General features: G+C 44.6%; 1 protein-coding gene across 1 annotated transcript; it reads left to right on the top strand.

Annotated features, from left to right (window-relative positions):
- Positions 1 to 5,776: 5,776 nt before the first annotated feature.
- NUP85 (nucleoporin 85) lies at positions 5,777 to 17,893 on the top strand. Its single transcript, XM_035342740.1, has 19 exons — positions 5,777 to 6,104; positions 6,205 to 6,298; positions 6,409 to 6,571; positions 6,913 to 6,983; positions 7,477 to 7,520; positions 7,972 to 8,041; positions 8,979 to 9,100; positions 9,461 to 9,595; positions 10,178 to 10,300; positions 10,663 to 10,794; positions 11,191 to 11,297; positions 11,590 to 11,673; positions 12,298 to 12,363; positions 12,827 to 12,978; positions 13,069 to 13,186; positions 14,425 to 14,525; positions 16,228 to 16,379; positions 17,019 to 17,105; positions 17,701 to 17,893. The coding sequence occupies exons 1-19, from the start codon at positions 6,072 to 6,074 to the stop codon at positions 17,800 to 17,802; spliced, it is 1,956 nt and encodes a 651-aa protein (XP_035198631.1). The 5' UTR covers positions 5,777 to 6,071; the 3' UTR covers positions 17,803 to 17,893.
- Positions 17,894 to 17,968: the final 75 nt, after the last annotated feature.

The raw sequence follows: 17,968 nt of genomic DNA, 5'->3' as shown, positions 1-17,968 counted from the left end.
CCGCCCGCCGGGCGCAGCCGGGCCCAAGCCGTGCGGCGGGCATTGTCCTCCTCAAAATGGCCGCCGGGCCGCCGCGCCCCGCGCCGTGTCCGGGCCCCCCCCCCCTTCCCGTCACACACACACACCTCAGGGGAGCCCTCGCCTCCCGCCTCGTGTCGCCCCCCCACCGCCCGTGGCCCCGGTTGTGGAGTGGGGGCCCGGGGCCTGGCCAGCCCCGGCTCTCCCCTCAGGGGCCGCCCTGAGGTGCCCGTCGTTCCCGCCCGGGCCCCCAGAAGCCGAGAAACGCATCTCCAGTGCAATTAAAGCAATCGTAGTCAAGGCTTACTTCTTAGTCTCCAAACGGCTAAGACCGCGATGCAGCATTTCAAAAATCATAGTAAAATACATAAATCAGAGGATATACTACTGATTCTTTTGAATTCTCTCCAAAATGATTCAAGTTCACTCCAACAGAGCGGAGAGGAGGAAGTTCTCAGTAACTCCAGGGACTTCAAAGCGTTTCCAATCTCGCTGCCTCTAAACAGCTCCCGAGCCTTTTCCTATCAACGTCACATCTGCCACCATCATTTGTCAACAGTTTCTTGGCAGCACCCAAGCAGAAAGGAGCCACCAAAAAGCGACCCCCGTGAAGCCCGCGGGCACAGATTCCCCAGGCGGACGCTGGTTCGCACCGGTGCCGTGAGGTGCAGGCGGTGCACGTGCTCCGGTCGTGGGGCAGCAGCGGCCGTACGGTCACACACGCCCTGTTCCCGGCGTGACAAAATCCAGGCCCGCATGTAGCACACCTCCTGCACTGTTTCAGTGAAGTTACGAGATGGGGTTTGTCCAGAGTAAACTACTCAAGTAGTGAAACACCAGCTGAAGAGAAGCTGGACTTCCCAGCAGAGCACGGACTTCGCTCTTCTCACTGGGGATTCTGCTCCCCCTTCTCTGCCTTTTGTCACATTAATTCACAACCTGGTACCTCCCTTTCTGAGTGCTGACACCAGGGGAGGCTTTTTTTTTTGTTTTGTTTTATTACAGTTGCTTGGAAATCGAAGAAGAGTAACGCCCGCCGAGAACAGGAAGCTGAACGTTTACCAGAGTCCACAGTTAAGAAAATAACACAGCCACAACTGTACCTGAGGCAGCGAAGCTGGCCTCTGCAGCTGCGGAGCCTCCACAGAACAGGGGTGGAAGCTTTGTAGACTAAGCTCCCACATGTTGTAAAATTTTCTCTTTGCTTCTGCAAACAGAAAGCAGAAACCTCAGCTAAAATTTCACAGAACCTCTTAGTTTTACTATTTTATTCCTTCTCAAGAGTCTTTATGATTCAGTTCTGGAAAAAAAAAATAAATCAGAAGCACTGGAAAAGCTTGGTCTGACCCAGCTGAGATGCTGTTTTAAACTGTAACTGCGACTCAAACCAATGCTCCTTTGAGCAGTACTTCCCAATCATTTTCCTTGATTTATCATCAAAAACTGCTCCAATCAGTCTTTTTCTGCCCATTTTCCCTGCATTTAATTCCTTGTGGTATTTTTTTTGTATTTAAGATACTGGGAGGCAAGAAACACCTGAGGCTATAGAAAACAACACGTTTCTGTAGAAATTCCCCTCACACAGTTTGAGTCTGGTTTGAGTCTCACACAGTTTGAGTCTCACTTCACCTTTCATTTCAGCTTTGAAGAGCAATGGGCAATGCCATTTGAACTTCCTGGTGTCCACTATTGTACTTCTATCCACCACTGAGAAGCAGGACAATATATGAGCACAAGGAAATAAAGCATCTTAGAACCCGCTCCATTCTATACATTGTACACTGCTTTATTAAGCAAGACTCAAATTGTAGTACTTTACAGAACAAAAGACAAGTGCTATTTCCCAAAGGATTTTAACTTCTATTTATAGAAATGATGCAACATCACAGAGGAGTGGCTGCTGTAAGGAACCATGTCACAAGACCGATGTTGTTTGATGGTCCTGTTCTTCTTTGCTCTTGCTACTTCTCCCCCCTCACTCTAAGATGTTTGTGTTGCAGGTCCTGGAGGAGGATTTTGGGAGTGGCCTTGGGGCCATGGAAGAAATTGGCCAAGGCTGGAGAGCACCATGAAAGAGCTGAATGCTGGAATGAAGCTAAGTGGGACAACCATTAAGGCCAGCATCACAAACAGAACAAATCTGCTTAAAAGGAGACGTGAAAATAAGCTATATTTTATGTAAATGTATGGGATTTCTCTACCACCGCAGAAGTTATACATGCTCAGAGAAGCTGAAAACTCTTTCTGCTATACCACCGTTGGTCTTGCCACCAATTACACAGATTCCCTAATCGCAGAGAAGGTTTCTACAGCCCTTGCATTTATATGGCTTTTCTTCTTACAGAGCAACAGAGGAAACTGGCATTATGCAGGAGATCCAGTTGAGCTAACAATAAACAGTGCTAAAAAATGCAAAGATAACTGGCTAGACAGTGGCACTCAGAGCAAGCGGCAGGGGAGAAGCCACACTGGGAACTACAAAGAGCCCAGTCCTGCAGGGTCCAGGCTGCAGCAGAGGGGGGGCAAAGGCAAAGCTTTTTGTCTCTCACAGCTCCTCCTTTTTAATGTACAAAGTTGAAGAGAAGTGAATGGGGAAGCATCACAGTGAGAATTCCATGGAAATTCCACATCTGGGAACAACAACAACAACAAAATCCACGTTTCCTAAATATTTCCATGCCTTTGTTTTATTTTTGTACAGCAGTTTTATAAGGAAGAAATACGACCTATCTAGATTTTGCAGAGCACTCAGGCTTAATTCTCCACCCTCTTCTGAAGAGGGCAGAGATGTTTACGTTCCCTTCCACACCAAGACATTAAGATTTTTAAGACATTAAAACACCTACAAGCACAGGGTATGTGCTACCATACACTAGCAAGTGTAGGCCTACAAAGGCAACTCCAGCCTCTTCAAAACCGTGTATTACTTTACAATTAGCTCAATGCAAGAAGAATAGCAAGCCAAGAGTTACCTGAAGCGTACAAGAGCAGAGCTAAAGCTCCCTTCTCAGCCTGACCTCTGAAGGGCTAGAGTGGCTTATTCAGGTTTTGCTCTTCATTAATACTAGTTCAGCATCGGGAATAGAAATAAATATTTTGCCTGAGGCACTGCCTGTTCTGTGCCTTCCTCGTTCCCAATAATTATCTTTCTTTCCTTTTCCCCAGTCATGAAATAGCTTTCAACCCTTTTATTTTGCAACTTAGTACTCCCTTCCTCATCAGGCCTTGAGCTTTTTTTCTTTTTTTCTTTTTTTTTTCTTCTGTTTCCCTGTCCTCCCAGAAAAACGATTAACAGTTTTTTTTGCCTTTGCCTCCCTGGGCTGTATCCAGAGCCTGAACTCTAAATTCTTTCTGAACAATATGAAGTTCCATGCTGACATTCTGGTAGCCAGTTCTGATGAGTTACACAGACTGGACAGGCACAGAAGCCTTTTTGACAAGGAGTGCAGGCAGGTCTCCCTTCCAGATACATGCAGACATCCAGCCAACCTTCCAAGGAGGATTACGAGATGTCAAACTAAAATTCACATTTCCAAGATGACTTCCACAGGAACCAGCCACTTTGCCAGTTCAAGAGCATTAGAAGCTGCAAACAAAACAAGCCACTTGCATTTTTAGTTAGTGAGCGAAGTGGACCGCATCTGCCAAACAGAAAGCAGGAAAGGATCAAAGAGCTACAGCTCCTGGAGCAGTTGTTCGAGTCTCTTCGCATAGGCCTTGCAATACAGTTGGTAAAGGGTAACCAGCACCTGCCTTTTGGCTCCCCATCCCTGTGGGAAGGGCTGTGGTGCCCCACAAAGTGGTTCACTGAGACAAGCGTTAAGTTTGAAAAAAGCAAGCAAGAGAAACACACGCAACACAATCGCTTGGAAGAACACGGTGATGCTCCAGGCACTTGTGTCCCTAGGAAAGCCCCTGGTGGCAAGTTCTGCTACCACAGTTGACACTCAAAGGGAGAGAATTCCTTTGCTTCACTACAGGGAAAACAAATAGCAACTCCCATCCTTCTCACAAGGATCTCACTTGGAAGGCAAGTCTCAGATTTCCATGAAAGGAGCGAGCCAGCTCCGCAGTAGTTTTGCATTTCAGTTCATTCCTACCTTTTACTTGCAATGCCCTAAAAGCAGCGGGCTCTGTAGTTTTCTTCAGTGCACTGGCTGATAACAGAAGTCGTTGGAAGTCTCCTAACAGTCGCAAGAAATGGTGCAGTTACAGAAGCAGCCTCAAAGAAGGAGGAGAGAAGAGCTCTTACTGTTGGGTTTTCAGACATCCAGTTCTGATTTGCACCCAGACCCATTTTAGTAACATTTTGAAGGATATTTTAGACCTAGATATCAGAACTAATGTCCTCCACAGCCTTAAGCATAGAGCGGTACCATCTTGTAAAACAGAAGATGAATTTGGCTTTGTACAAGATTCAAACACATCCATAAATTCTCCCCAGATATAGGACTCTTACCTACCATAAAGGATGAACTTTATTAAAACTTATGTGTCTTAGTTTCTAAAGCAGGTTTCTGAAGATTTAAGTTCTTCTGCCCTGCAACAAGCCATTCCTGGCTGACCTGAACAACACTGCTTTTTGTTTTCAGCAGGATCACTGCAACAACATGCTTTTACCAAAGATAACTGCCAGCTTTATTTTCATTGAAAATGGCAGATACAGTAACCAATGAAGTATAAATGGGTAATTTAGCAGTAGAATGTTGCAGCATTTATCTTAAGAGGTCAGTGAATGACTTAAGCAATCTTGAAAAGTGAATTCTTAGTGAGCCTCTTCAAAAGGCACCAGTGAGAGAGATTGGCTTCTTCTGGATCAGAGTTCAGCAAGACAGCATCATCAATATATGCTTACAAAGTGTATCACTAAACAAGTTTGTTACTTAGAGGAATAGGTAAAAAAAAAAAAAAAAAAAAAAAAAAAAGTGAGGTGCCTGCAGGGACAGGAAGGACAGCAGAATGGAAAGAAAGGAGCAGTGTGTGGTTAGGGGTTTTTCACACCGAGTTATTAGTGGATGCTGAAGTTCAATTCCATCGTTCCTTGAGCTCCCACAATGAGCACGAAAGTGATTAGGTGGTGTCCAGTACCCTCAGCAGACAAACCCTGCCAGTTCCTAGGAGTACTAACTCCCATCCTGACCCCTACCAGGCAGAAAAGGAAAAAAAAAAAAAATACCTTGTGACATTAAGAAGGTGAATAAGGCATATGTGCATAGCAGAATTCCTTCTGATGCCGGCACTGCCCCTGACCCGCTGTAGTCAATCTAATGCTTTGTTATGAGCCTTTCTCTAGCCCTCAGGCAACCAAGGTCTGAAAGCACACAATTCACTAGCCAGATTTATCAGAGCTTGCCTGAGAGCTCCTGCAACTCCACTCCAGAGAGCATCCTCTTCAGCAGCCCGGAGACTCGTCTATCTGCAAGTATCTGAAGCACGCAAAGAAATAAACCGGTCGTTAGAAGGCAGTACCATCAATGAAGCGAACACGAGGACAGCACCTAGATCACCACACACCCACAGCCAGCACGGCATCCACCATCTGAAACACCAAGAGAATAAAACGTGCCGACAGGGGCCCTCCTCCCGCAGCCCGGAGGAGGCGAGGTTCGGGGGAGCGAAGCAGCGGGGCCTCTCCCTCCCCACCCGCAGGCTCCTTGTGCTTTTCTGTTGAGGGCGGATTCAGCCTCCCCCAGCTCTGGAGAAACGCCGGAGGCAGCCAAGAACGAAAACTCCCCTCAGCCCGGCCTCCAACCCTTAGCTCTGCCTCCCCTCAGCCCGGCCTCTCCCCCTCAGCCCGCTCCCGCCCCGGCGGGGCCTTTTGGAGCCTTCGGCGCATCCGGGGCGAGCGCCCCGGCGCCTGCCTCAACCCCACGGAGGGGCCTCGTGGGGGCTGAGGGGAGGCAGGAGCCCGCCGGGTGCCCTGCTCCGGCCGGAGGAGCTGAGGAGAAGCCGCGGCCGAGCCCCGCGGCCGGCGGCAGGCAGCGGCTCGGGCAGCCGCGGCGGGGCCTCCCCGCGAGCCGGCGGGCGGGAGGGAAGCGAGCGCGGTTGAGACCATGGAAGAGGCGGACACGGAGCCGCCGCTGGTGGTGAGGGGCAGGGGACGGGTTGGCGGGATCGGGACGGACCGGGAGAGGGGGACCGGGGGTGCCCGGGTCCCCCTGACGGCCCCGCCGCCCCTTCTCACAGGTGGTGCCCGGCGCCGACCCGGCCTCCAGGCAGCTGTGCTTTGAGTGGGGCCCCGCCGAGATGCTGGTGTGCGAGACACGGTTCGGCCGCGGAGGTGGGTCCCCGGCCCCGGGGCGAGGGTGGACTCCGGCCCGGTTCGGCTCGGTTGGACCCCGGGCTGGCGGCTGCCTGCGCGGCCGGCCCTGACGGGATCCGTCGTTGCAGGCGGCGGGGATGCAGCGCCCGGCTCCTCCCGCGTCTTCGTGGTGCGCAGGGACCAGGACATCTACATCCAGACCCTGCGGAAACTCTTCAACGAGTCGCACGGCATCTTCATCGGCCTCCAGCGCAGCGAGGAGGAGCTGGCCGGCAAGTCGAGGAAAGCGCAGTGAGTGGGCCGCGGGGCTGCAGCCCTGGAAAGACGACCTGGTGGCGCTGCCTTGGTTTTAGAGGCAAACGCCATAGCCCTTATAAACCCAGACTACTTAGAGCTGCCGTTAATTGGCAGTTGTGCAGTCTAAATGACTGTGCTGGAGTAATTCTGCAAAACATGGCCCTAAGTCCTGCAGTAGCAGTGCCTTTGCTTACATAGCCAGCGGTGCACGGCCTGGCTGGCTCCCACCAGATTCACCACGTGCTGGAAGCTGCTACTGCAGCACAGAAACATGCGAGGCTTCAGTGGACTGAAACTCAAGCAGCTCTCTAAGTGATGCTTTTTGTGTTTGGCAGATTGGTTCAAGTGAGTAAAAACTACCGCTCGGTCATAAGAGCCTGTATGGAGGACATGCACCGCGTGGCTGGTAAGTTTGTTTATTCTACTGCAATAAAAAAGAAATGCTGTTTGTGATTATAAAAACAGTGCTTCAGTTGTAAGTTATTACAACTATTGTAAAATGGCACATAGAGATTTCAGTAATTATCAAGACTCCATTTCCATCCCGGAGATTTCCAAGTTGCTTTGTAAACCTTGTCTGAGACTTTTTTGCACTGCATTGCAACAGATTTGGGGAGGACTTGGCAGTCTTTTCATATCGTGGCTTGCTGCTTTATAGGAACCAGAGTCAAAATTAATAGATTGCTTCCCCCCGATAAGTAAAGGATTTTACTCTTCCCTTCCATCCTTGTCCTGTAGGCTTCCCAGATTTGTACAATATTTAAAGTTATAAACATTTAGCTTTGTCAGTTGTGTACAGGTTTGGATCTATGCCTGGTGAGGTATCAGGTATTATATTTATGAGTCCAGAAAAGGTCATGAAATAAGGTAAATATGTTGCATTTTGATTTTTCCCTCAGCTGCAACACGGGACCCTGCCCTACACAGCCAGTACAGTACTCAGGTAATCTTCAGACACATCCACGTAGTCACATGAACACTGGTTAGTAAATTCAGAGACCAACGCTGTGGCAGTTCTGTTTTGTTCTATTAGCTGCACTGATGTTGCTTATTTAGCCTTTCTTTTTTACTTTGCTGTTTGTTATGTTAAATCTCAGGAGTGCAAAAACTCTGAAAATAACGCGTCCCATTCTGTTTTGTATTCCCACTGATGACAGATTACTATCGCATTTCAATACACAACCTGCCTCCGTATTTTCTCAGCTGTATAACTGTAGAGAAGTTGTGGCCTATTTCTGTCTTTATTTTTTGTCTTTATTTTTTGTCTTTTAAATGCCAATATGACATTTGTCTTGTCTATAAAAACTGACTGATCGCTATGGCCAGCAGCTTCCTTTGTGCAGTTAAAAATAATCAACTGGAACAAATCTGAAACACGGCCCTGCTCTTTTCAGGTTTCTATTCTCTCTGCAATGGAGCTGATCTGGAACCTCTGTGAGATCCTGTTTGTTGAAGCAGCTACAGGTGAGCAGTGAACTATTCTGATGTTAAGATCAAAGAGGGAATTGTTTGCATGTTTAAGATGCACATAGCATCCATTGTGTTATTTTAACATATTTAGAGATAATTATGACAATCGTCAATAAATCTTTTAATACTTCTCCTGCCTCAGTAAATTGCCCTCTTTGTATTCTGTTGGGATGTTAGATGTGCATTCTACTTTTTCCCCTCTCATGGGTAGTACACTACAAGTTAAACTAGCTTTTTTTTTTTTTCCAGAAAAATAACAGCAACAGCAAAAAATTTCTTGCCAATTATTTGACTTTAAAGCATAAACAGATTTTAAAGTATCAAATGTGATGCCAACTAACATTGTATAATGTATAATTCTCTGATGCAATTCTTTTAACTTTAGGATGCCATTTTAGAAGTCCGTTTGTTTACTTGAGTATTTCAAAGCAGTAAATAATTTTCTAAGGAAATCAGATTACTCTAAGAAATACGCTACTTATTCAGTCCCAGAATTCAGAAGATACTCACAAATCATAGATTAATTAATCTGAAAAAAAGGTGGTAGCCTCCTGCCAAATTTCATCCTTGTATTTAGTTAGTAGTGAGGTGATGAGAGGTGATGATACATTAAACAACTGTAAACATTGATGGGTCTTTTGGCATTACAAGATCTATGATATGAATTACCTTTTATTGCTTCAATTAACCGGTTAGGCTTTCCTGCAGGACTATGCTGCTGTTCTGTCTAAAACTTGCCACATGGAATCCCATCAGCAGCTTGGTGCTCCCACAGCCTGGCTATTTAAGGAACTCCATTCCTTTGTAATTTGAGTGTGGCAGATAGAAATCCGATTAGTAAACGTCATCTAATGATTATCAAGCCATTAAGGCTGGAAGCACACAAAGTAACAGTTTGGGAACTAACAGAATGAACCTTCTCTGTGTAAAGCTGGCCCCCTCCTGCTTCGCCTCCTTGACTGGATTCGACTTCATGTCTGCGATGTAGACAGCATGGTCCGTGAGGTTCTGAGCAGTGAAAATCCATCAAAACACAAACTCTTCTGGAATGTGGTGAGTACAGTCACCTGTAAAATTCTTAGAGAATTTATGCTTATGTGTTTTGCCTTCCTCCTCCCTACCCTGCACTGGATTATATCTCAAACTGATACCTGGGACACTGCTGCTACCTGCCTTTACAGCTTTAAGTTAAAGCCCTTGTGAAGGCCATCCTGCCCTCATTCCTAGCCTGATCCTTTCGATTTAATGATCCATAGAGGTCAACACTTAGACTTGAATTAGTGGTCCTAAAATTTAAGCATTTTAACTCTATTTAACTTGCCTAAATCACAAGTTAAATTTCCCCCCAGTAATCCATCTGAGTATTTGGTAGCCTTGCGCAGTGTGGTGCTCACAGACTTGTGGTTTCTGCAGGTCGATGTCTTCGTGCTGCAAGGCCGAATGGATGAAGCACGGCACTTGCTCTCAAAGGAAGCCAGTGCCAATCCCACATCAGTGAGCATGTACAGAGTCTTGGATGACTTGATGATGAAGATGCCTGTGCCCAATGTACGTATGTTATTTTTTTCATGCAGTTCCACTGGGAAAAGAGAGAGAGGGATGACAGTATTAGTCCCGTCTGTTTCACCTCTGCTGTAGCTCCTGTAGCATCGCAGCCTGTTGACCATTAAAACATTCCAATTTTAATTCTTTAAAGTAGTAATATTTGCATGAATTATCAAAAAGACCCACCGGTACAGGCAAAAACCTGTTAGATGACAAACCAGTGTAGAAACAACATTTTTGCAGCAGGGTGTGTTATCTAGTTGTCTGAAACAGTTCCTGTTGAGAACTTGCACAGAACATTCATTGAAGGCCTTACCTGCAGAGTTTTCCTCTGTTGCAATGATCTCCTCCTGGAGGAAAAATTGCAGCTGCATCACAGTAATCTTGCACTGTTTCTTTTAGCTTTTTTTGCCTTATTTAGATGCATAAATTAAGACACTTCTAATGCAACTGAAGAACAAGTTAAAAATTGACAGCATCCTTGTGTTTACCATTTTAGCATGAATAATTGTGAGTTCAGCACAAGCACCTGTTGTGATCTGACTTGATCTTTCCTTTATTTTATGCATCTTACCTTGGGTTCAGCTTGGCAACACCCAGACGCTGACCGAGTTGGAGCTGAAATGGCAGCACTGGCATGAAGAATGTCAGCGGTATCTACGGGATGGAACTTTTGCTTCCAATCCCCATATGGAATCCATCTGCAAGGTATGTTTTGGCTGAAAAGAAAGGAAACTGGACAAGTATTGGGTCATTGTGTACTTCAGGAGCTACATGTAGTCATAAGTAACTTTAAAATGTTGGATGATCTGTTCATTGAATCAAGAGATTTCAGGCCAGCCTTTTTTTACTGTGTTACTTGTTTTGCCACAGTTTTTGCAAGCCTGTACAGACCATTTTCCTATCCCAGGCCGTAGGATCTTGAGAAGGATCTTTGTCCATTGCTGTTTAATTTTGATTAAATTATCAACTTTGCAAAATGGGAGTAGCGCCTCTGAAAAGTTAAGATGCAGCTGTGTACATCGCTGAATTTGCAGAATTACTCCCTTTGTATTTCTCCTTTTTGTTAGATCCTGGGGGGAGATGAGAATGCCATACTGGAGAAAAAGGAACTCCTGACTACTTGGTACCATTTCCTGGTTACCCGACTCCTGTATTCGCATCCAACTGTGAAGCCAACAGAACTGCATTTCTATGCACAGGCATGAAACAGAATTACTTCTATATCCTCCACAGTTTTACCCACAGAAGGGTTAATGAAAACTTTGGGAGGGTTGACATCATACAACAACTACATACCTGTAAGACTTTTCATAGAACTTAGAAGTGGACTGGGAGAAAGATACAGTAGGCAAATACTTATTGAAGACCAGCTCACTTTAGCACCTAATGCTACCAGTTTTGTTCCTGCAAATTGCTTTCCCATTTTCCAGCTGCTAAAATATTGCTTTTTTTTTTTTTTCTGTTAACGTGCTCAGTATCCATGATGTTCTATTTGACATAAAATAACCTAAGCTAGGCTGGTACACTGAGACAAATGTCTTCCTTCTACCTTGTCAGAACTTCTGTTTATCATGTCTTGTAATCTTATTCCACAGTCTAGTATGGACCTGTTCCTGGGTGAAGAAAGCAGCCCTGAGCCTCTAGATACAATTTTAATGGCAGCCTTCGAATTCGAGTTGCATCAAGTGATCAAGGAATGCAGGTTGACTTCTTAAAGTTTTTGATTCTCTAGTTCTGTAGTATTGCTGCTGTGTACGTTCACTCCAATAGTATTTGGGGTAGAAGGCATGGGTATAGACCATCCTTTCAAGTAATTTAACAGGAGTATGTGAAGCAGGTAGCAATTAAAAGTATTCCATTGGGTCTGGAGCAACGCAGCCAGATGTTAGGCTGTAATACAGCTCGTGTGGGAAGAAATGCCTGTGGAAAACCTGACACATTCCTTGATGGTGGTGGGCTTAGCTTTTTCTTTATTTTCCTTGTTTCAAATATAGCATTGCTCTGAGCAACTGGTGGTTTGTGGCTCATCTGACTGACCTACTGGATCACTGTAAGCTCCTGCAATCTCACAATCTCTAGTAAGTATTTACTGGCACTGATTATTCAGACACCTAGAAGTAAGAATGACTAGAACAACACATGGATTTTGGTTGAAAAGGAGCATCTTGGGCATTTGCGGAAGATGTAGAATAGTGCTACTGCAAATGTCTCTGAAGTTCTAGGCAGCCCAGATGCTCTAAGAAACAGAAGCAGTTGTTGACCTGAATTTGACATGCTATTCAAGAGTGCCTCATGCAATGTTTTTTTTTTTTTTTTTTTTTTTTTTTTAATATATTTTAAGCTGAAATATTATCTAGTGCTTGTGATTATTTGGAACAGTGAGAAATCTAAAAAGAGCTTCCATACCTAAGTTTCCAACAAATTTGAGAATTCTGCTGTCTGAATTCCCTTGGTGTTTCAGTGTCTTAAAGCAGGCTTTGCTTCTGCTAAGTTATGTTTGCTAAGTGCTGTACACAGCTGGCAGATCTCCCCCCCCGAGAAAGCTGCCCTGCGTGTTGAGGCCTGATGTATGAAGTTTACTAAGACAGCCAATGAGAAAACGTGCTGCATAAATGGAAAGTACTTGAGAAATAAAGTCATTAGGCTTTTCTGATGAGGTACCACAGTAATGCCTGTTTCTTTTCTTTCTTCACTCCCTGCAGTTTTGGTTCAAACATGCGTGAATTCCTTCTACTAGAGTATGCCTCAGGGCTCTTCTCCCATCACAGGTAATATTTATTCTCCTCCCTCAGAGGCTAGACTAACATCAACAAATCTCTGCATGCTAATGACCTAAAGAGGCAATAATGTACTAAAGAGGCAAAACTTACAGAGGACTGTTAGGATTTCAAAGGTGTCTGTCTCTCAGGGGTCATACAGCACTATCAAGTTTCCTTTCCTGAATTAAGGATGAAAGCTGTCAATTAGAACCCATCGAGTATACTAGCCAGGATAGAACGGCTCCTGCCACTGTGACATTTGGGTACAGAGCACTTCTGAGATGCAGATATTCCAAAGCTGTGTATCAGGCAGCGATAGCTGGTAGAAAGTAAAAGCCATTTTAGGTCTGAATACTAAGTTAACCAGAACCAACAGTTAGTAACGCAGGTCCAGATTCTACCTGTGGCTTTACTGCTTTGCTTAAGAATTATATGGTTGGAATGCTTGACTTTTTTTTCCCTCTGCCCTCAGTCTGTGGCAGCTGGGGGTAGACTACTTTGACCACTGTCGCGAATATGGCCGAGTATACTTGGAGCTTCACATTGAGCGGATCCCCCTTAACACAGAACAGAAAGCCCTCAAAGTGCTGAGAATCTGTGAGCAGAGACACATGCACGAGCAAGGTGATTGATTCTTAAGTTTCATTGTTTTATGGTGAAATGAGAAACTACTGAAATTGATTCTTTCCCTTTTCTCTGATGTTTTCTCCTAAGTTCGTAGCATCTGTAAAATCATGGCCATGAAAGCTCTGCGGAATAATCGCTTGGGCTCTGCCCTGTCTTGGAGCATCAGAGCTAAGGATGCGGCTTTTGCTACACTAATATCAGATCGGTGAGTAAATCAGAAGCTCTTGGAAGACAGCTGCTATAGCAGAATAGTCTGAACAGGGAGAAGGCAGCCATCCTGAAACATCCTGCTGCAGGCAGGCTGAGGTCATCTTTCCCTCAGACCAAGGACCTGCTTCCAGACTAGAAAATGACATTCCTGGGTACTTCCATCTGCAGTACCCTAGCTGTTTTTCTACACCATTTTGCTCCATGAAATCTAGAGATGAAACAGATTCACTTTAACAGTCCAGTGCTCCTAGGCTTTGCTTTGATAAACATCTCTTTTGGCAATAGCTCTTCGTTATGCACTGCCCTTTCACTTGCTCCAATAACCTGTTTGATGGACTGTACAGTGAGCCAGGGAATGGGCTTAGGTGAAAGACAAATCCCTTTCTGTGCTGTATTCAGCAGATTATTTTTAACCATCTAGTTCACCAGTCAGTGTGAGCCACTTAATACAGCATTTCTCCAAAAAATATATCAAGCCACAATTAAAACATAAGTAACAGAGAAGAACTGTGTCCTTGATTTTCCATAACTTGTCACAGTATCTGACCTTGCAGCGTCATGACCCACGTCATGTATTTATTTTACTAATTAAAATGGGCAGGTACCAGTCTCTCTGCATAGGTAGAGTATAATTTTATAATTATGCTCCAGATAAATGGCCAGGTAATGCTCTATCTTCAACAAGTGTAAAAAGGGAGTAGTAAGAGATGGGCTTTTTTTTTTTTAAATCTTATTTGTTCTTTGAGGAAGCAGGAATCATCATATTTCCTTCAACAGAAGGTGAATGAAAACCATCACAGGAAGCAGATGCTGAAAAAAGCAGCATAACGAAAGCTGCGACAAAACAGATGAAAAGCTTTTAGAATTCTCTTTGTTCCTGCTCTTTCTTTTTAATAGCAGGAAAAACAGAACTTTTGTTACAAAAAGAGAGTTATTTATGCACCCACCAGCTTCAGCTTCCTGTGCTCCTTCCTTTACTTATTCCTTTTAAAGAATAGATCCCAACGACTATGAAATCTAGAACAAATACAGTGTCAGTTAAATGCATGTTACACCAGTTCAACAGGCCACTCCCAGGAAATGTCTCAATGTCTTCCAAAACCCTCACAGGAGGTTCATTAAGATGGATCTCAGTTGTATACTAAAGTATTCCAAGAAGGGATTAGGAGATGAAAAATAAAGTAGAAGATGTTCTCCCCTCTAAGCCTTTATTGCATTTTACTTTCTCCCTAGATTCCTTAAGGATTACTGTGAAAGGGGATGCTTCTCTGACTTAGACCTCATCGATAATTTGGGACCATCCATGCTGCTTAGTGACCGGCTGACGTTTCTTGGTGAGAAGGGGCTACGGTTTTCATTCTGTTCTGTTATTTAGAACACAGCTAACTCCACACAATTATTTGGATTTGTCTCTTCCTCCATCTGCTACATCCTGTTATAGCAATGAGGGGAAAGCAAATAACCAAAGGTAATTTGGGATGCAGCCTGCGTGCTACCAGGAGACTGCATTTCCAATTGCACTCACAGTAGGCATCTGTTCTGCAGTGCTTTGGGCAGGATAGACCTGAATTCTGACACTTGTATGCTTCCCCTTTCTTAGTCTTTTTCCAAACTCTATCACTACCTGGAGACTTCAAAATATTACCAAAAATGAAGTGGATGACTTTGGGGGAACCCTTAGAAAAGTAATACTGGTTTAATTTACTTGGACAACACAATTTTACTAATTTCGTAAAGTTCTTCAACATCTCTACACCTTCTATTAGTTCATTGTGCCAACTTCAAGCTCACAAGCAAAAGATCTCTGCTCCCCTTCCACTACAGCAGTTGTGCCAAGTAACAGTGGAAGGCCTCCAGCTAGTTTCCTTTCCGTACAACCACTTCCTTCTGGCTGGCACAAGCACAGGCTGTGGTAACCTGCCCATCTGCCTGCAGCTAGTGTGGCCTTTAAATAACAGACCAAGAAAGGAAAAGGAGCTAAAACACACCTTTCTCTGGAGATGTGGCTGTTAGCAAACGCCATTACAGGTGCCAAAATCTAATAGGAATTTGGAACAGCTGTTGGCAATTGGAATGACTGCCCTCACATTACAGTGAGAGTGATTCTGAATTTGATCTAACAGCTTAATTTAGGTTTTAAATGAAGGAAATGTGCAAAGAAGCTAACCATGACTTACCAGACCAGAAATCCTCCTGATTTCTCCGTTGTCACCAAGTGATCTTTGCATCGGCCCCAAAGAGTTGTAGTTTAATTGTAAAACTGCATTTACAGGGAAGTGACCTCCCTTTCTGCATTACGTAGAATTCCTTAAAGGTCTAAAAATATTCTGCTTGTTTTTCCTTTGGAGGTTTTAGAAACATAAGGTGTGCCTTTGTTGGACAACCTTCACATCGCTACCTTGAGCTCGAGTGTTAATCAAAGGGGAATCTGAACGGGAACCATTACTTCCTCTATTTTGACAGTTTAGTTGCTAAAAACAGAGCCGCAGATTAAAGCTCACTTTCATCCTCAGCCAGCTCTTACATACTGGACAGTGGTCAAACTAATTCTTAGCAAAAGCAGAATTTTCCACATTAACAAAGATCTCCCTTTCCATTTAAACAGCGAAGCTTTTCAGACCTCCTGATACTTTGAGGTACCAAAAACCATTCATCCTCCCCTGCTCCCCCCGTCTGTTTTTTTTTTTTGCAGACACCACCAGTATCTCTAAGCCACTCATGCTGTTATTCACCCTGCAAACACTCAATGTCAGGCAGGATCAGTTAGGTAACAAGGCTGATTCAAACAGTAAATCTTACCAAGAACACTGGCAGGTTTTTGGCTACCTTTTCAGCCAGCCTGTATTTTAACTTTTCTTCATGCACAAGATTCCCATTCCCCCAGACTCAGCTGCTTTGGACGCTCATTTCTGTTGGGAGGTAATTGTAGCCAAGGCTTCGTACAAGCAAAATGACTTCCTAGCACCCAGAAATCCCAGCTTGTGCTGTTCTGACACACACTAACACCTTTTACCCTTCACCAACACCCACGTGTAGGGAAGTACCGCGAATTCCACCGGCTATATGGGGAAAAGCGATTCTCTGAAGCTGCCAAGCTGCTGCTGATGTTGATGACGGCTCATATTGCTCCTTGCTCCTTCTGGATGACCCTGCTGACAGATGCCCTTCCCCTGCTGGAGCAAAAAGAGGTGAACATGCTGGTCGAACACGACAAAGACACCCCACAGCCTCTCTTTTCTTCCTGACAAATTATCTCAAAGCAGTGAGTCCCCCTTAATTTCTGCCCCCAAGCTAGGGCTTGCACTTCCAGTGCAAGTGACCTGTTCATGGCAGTTCAAGAATTGTGAAGCTCCCCAAATGTCTTATTGGTGGGAACACAAAGGACCCAGCACAGGATAATCACTCGTTTCCCTGCTCTTAGAAAACATCAGTAAGAATAAATGTATGCTGATGATTTAAGTACACGCTGCAGCAAGGTCCTTCTGGTACTTGGCTTGGAGATTTTTCTAGCGTGCTTCTTTCTGCTCAGCCAAGTTTTTGCTTTAAGATCCATCAAGAAAATGGCAGTTGAGTAATTACAAACCCATGACTGGATAAAGCCCAGAGGCACCCGATCTGACCTCATAGCTCGCCCTGCTTTGCACAGGAGGTTGCCTTAGAGACCTCACACTTCCAACCTGAATTTTCCTGTGATCCTGTGAATTAAAGGGTCAGAATGGATCTGTGGGAGCGTGAAAGCATTCTGTTCCTCTCAGCTGAGTTACCTTCTCAGACTGCACGATGTCCTTCAACGTGATCATTTTCAGTAAATACTTCCATTTCCACAGGTAATATTTTCAGCAGAGCAGACTTACGAATTGATGCAGTGCCTGGAAGACCTGACTGCAGGGAAGCCAGATAAGCAGAAACTCCTGGTACCTCCTGTTTTGAACTAAATAATGAATGAGGGGGGTCATGGGGCAGTCAGAGAAAGCTCTAAATTTCTGTTCTTGGGGGGGGAGGAAAAGAGGGAGAGCCTCAGTTACTGAGGCTGATGTGTGGTGTTCTTTTTAAAGGCCAGCCAACTGAGGCATCATCAAAAGATATTTAAGTACAGAAATAGAACACAGTACTTCCACTCCTCACTGTTCTACTGATTTGGATTGGACTGTGATGTTTTTCCAAGATAAATAACTGCATGTTACACGGGCAATGAAAACCTGAGATGTTGCCATTTAACAGCTCAAGCTAAGATACGTTCCAGGCACAGAACAGGGAGCCATTTGCTACACATGCAAAACTCTGTAGCTGCCAGAAAAAGAAAGGGCAAGAAAAGGCTTGGTAATTCTATCTTGCATTGATCTAAAAAGTAAGAAATGTAGCTTTTACCCATTCTCAGGAGGTCCCAATGACAGTTAAATGTGTACTCACTATGTCCTACATCCTTATTTTCAAAAATCTAGAAAGAGAACCCATCACCAGCTCATTATTGCACAGAGTAGCGTAACTAAAACTCTACCTGCTTTTTAGGACGATGATGTCGAGACCATGAAAGTGGAAATGCTGAGACTTGCTCTTGCACGAAATCTTGCCCGAGTCATTGTCAAAGAAGGAACGCTGGAAGGATCTTGAAGACAGCAATGGGTGATTTTAACTCTTCCTCTGTGGCTTATTGTACATAAACCCGACTGCTTTTCTAAGAATAAACGTCTTGTTTTGCATATTGCTTGATCTGTTCTCATCTTCCATAAACATAACTTTTTAAAAAATGTAACTTTTAAAAAGGAGCTGCATTAGA

This window comes from Oxyura jamaicensis, chromosome 18 (genome assembly GCF_011077185.1).
Source record: "Oxyura jamaicensis isolate SHBP4307 breed ruddy duck chromosome 18, BPBGC_Ojam_1.0, whole genome shotgun sequence".
NCBI lineage: Eukaryota > Metazoa > Chordata > Aves > Anseriformes > Anatidae > Oxyura > Oxyura jamaicensis.
This window is presented reverse-complemented; position numbering and strand designations above follow the sequence as displayed.

Bases quoted from the DNA above. Each gene is read 5' to 3' on its own strand.
- NUP85 (XM_035342740.1), top strand. From the start codon at position 6,072: ATGGAAGAGGCGGACACGGAGCCGCCGCTGGTG. The intron at 6,572-6,912 runs GTGAGTGGGCCG...TGTGTTTGGCAG, and splicing joins GGCAAGTCGAGGAAAGCGCA to ATTGGTTCAAGTGAGTAAAA. The intron at 11,298-11,589 runs GTTGACTTCTTA...TTTCAAATATAG, and splicing joins CAAGTGATCAAGGAATGCAG to CATTGCTCTGAGCAACTGGT.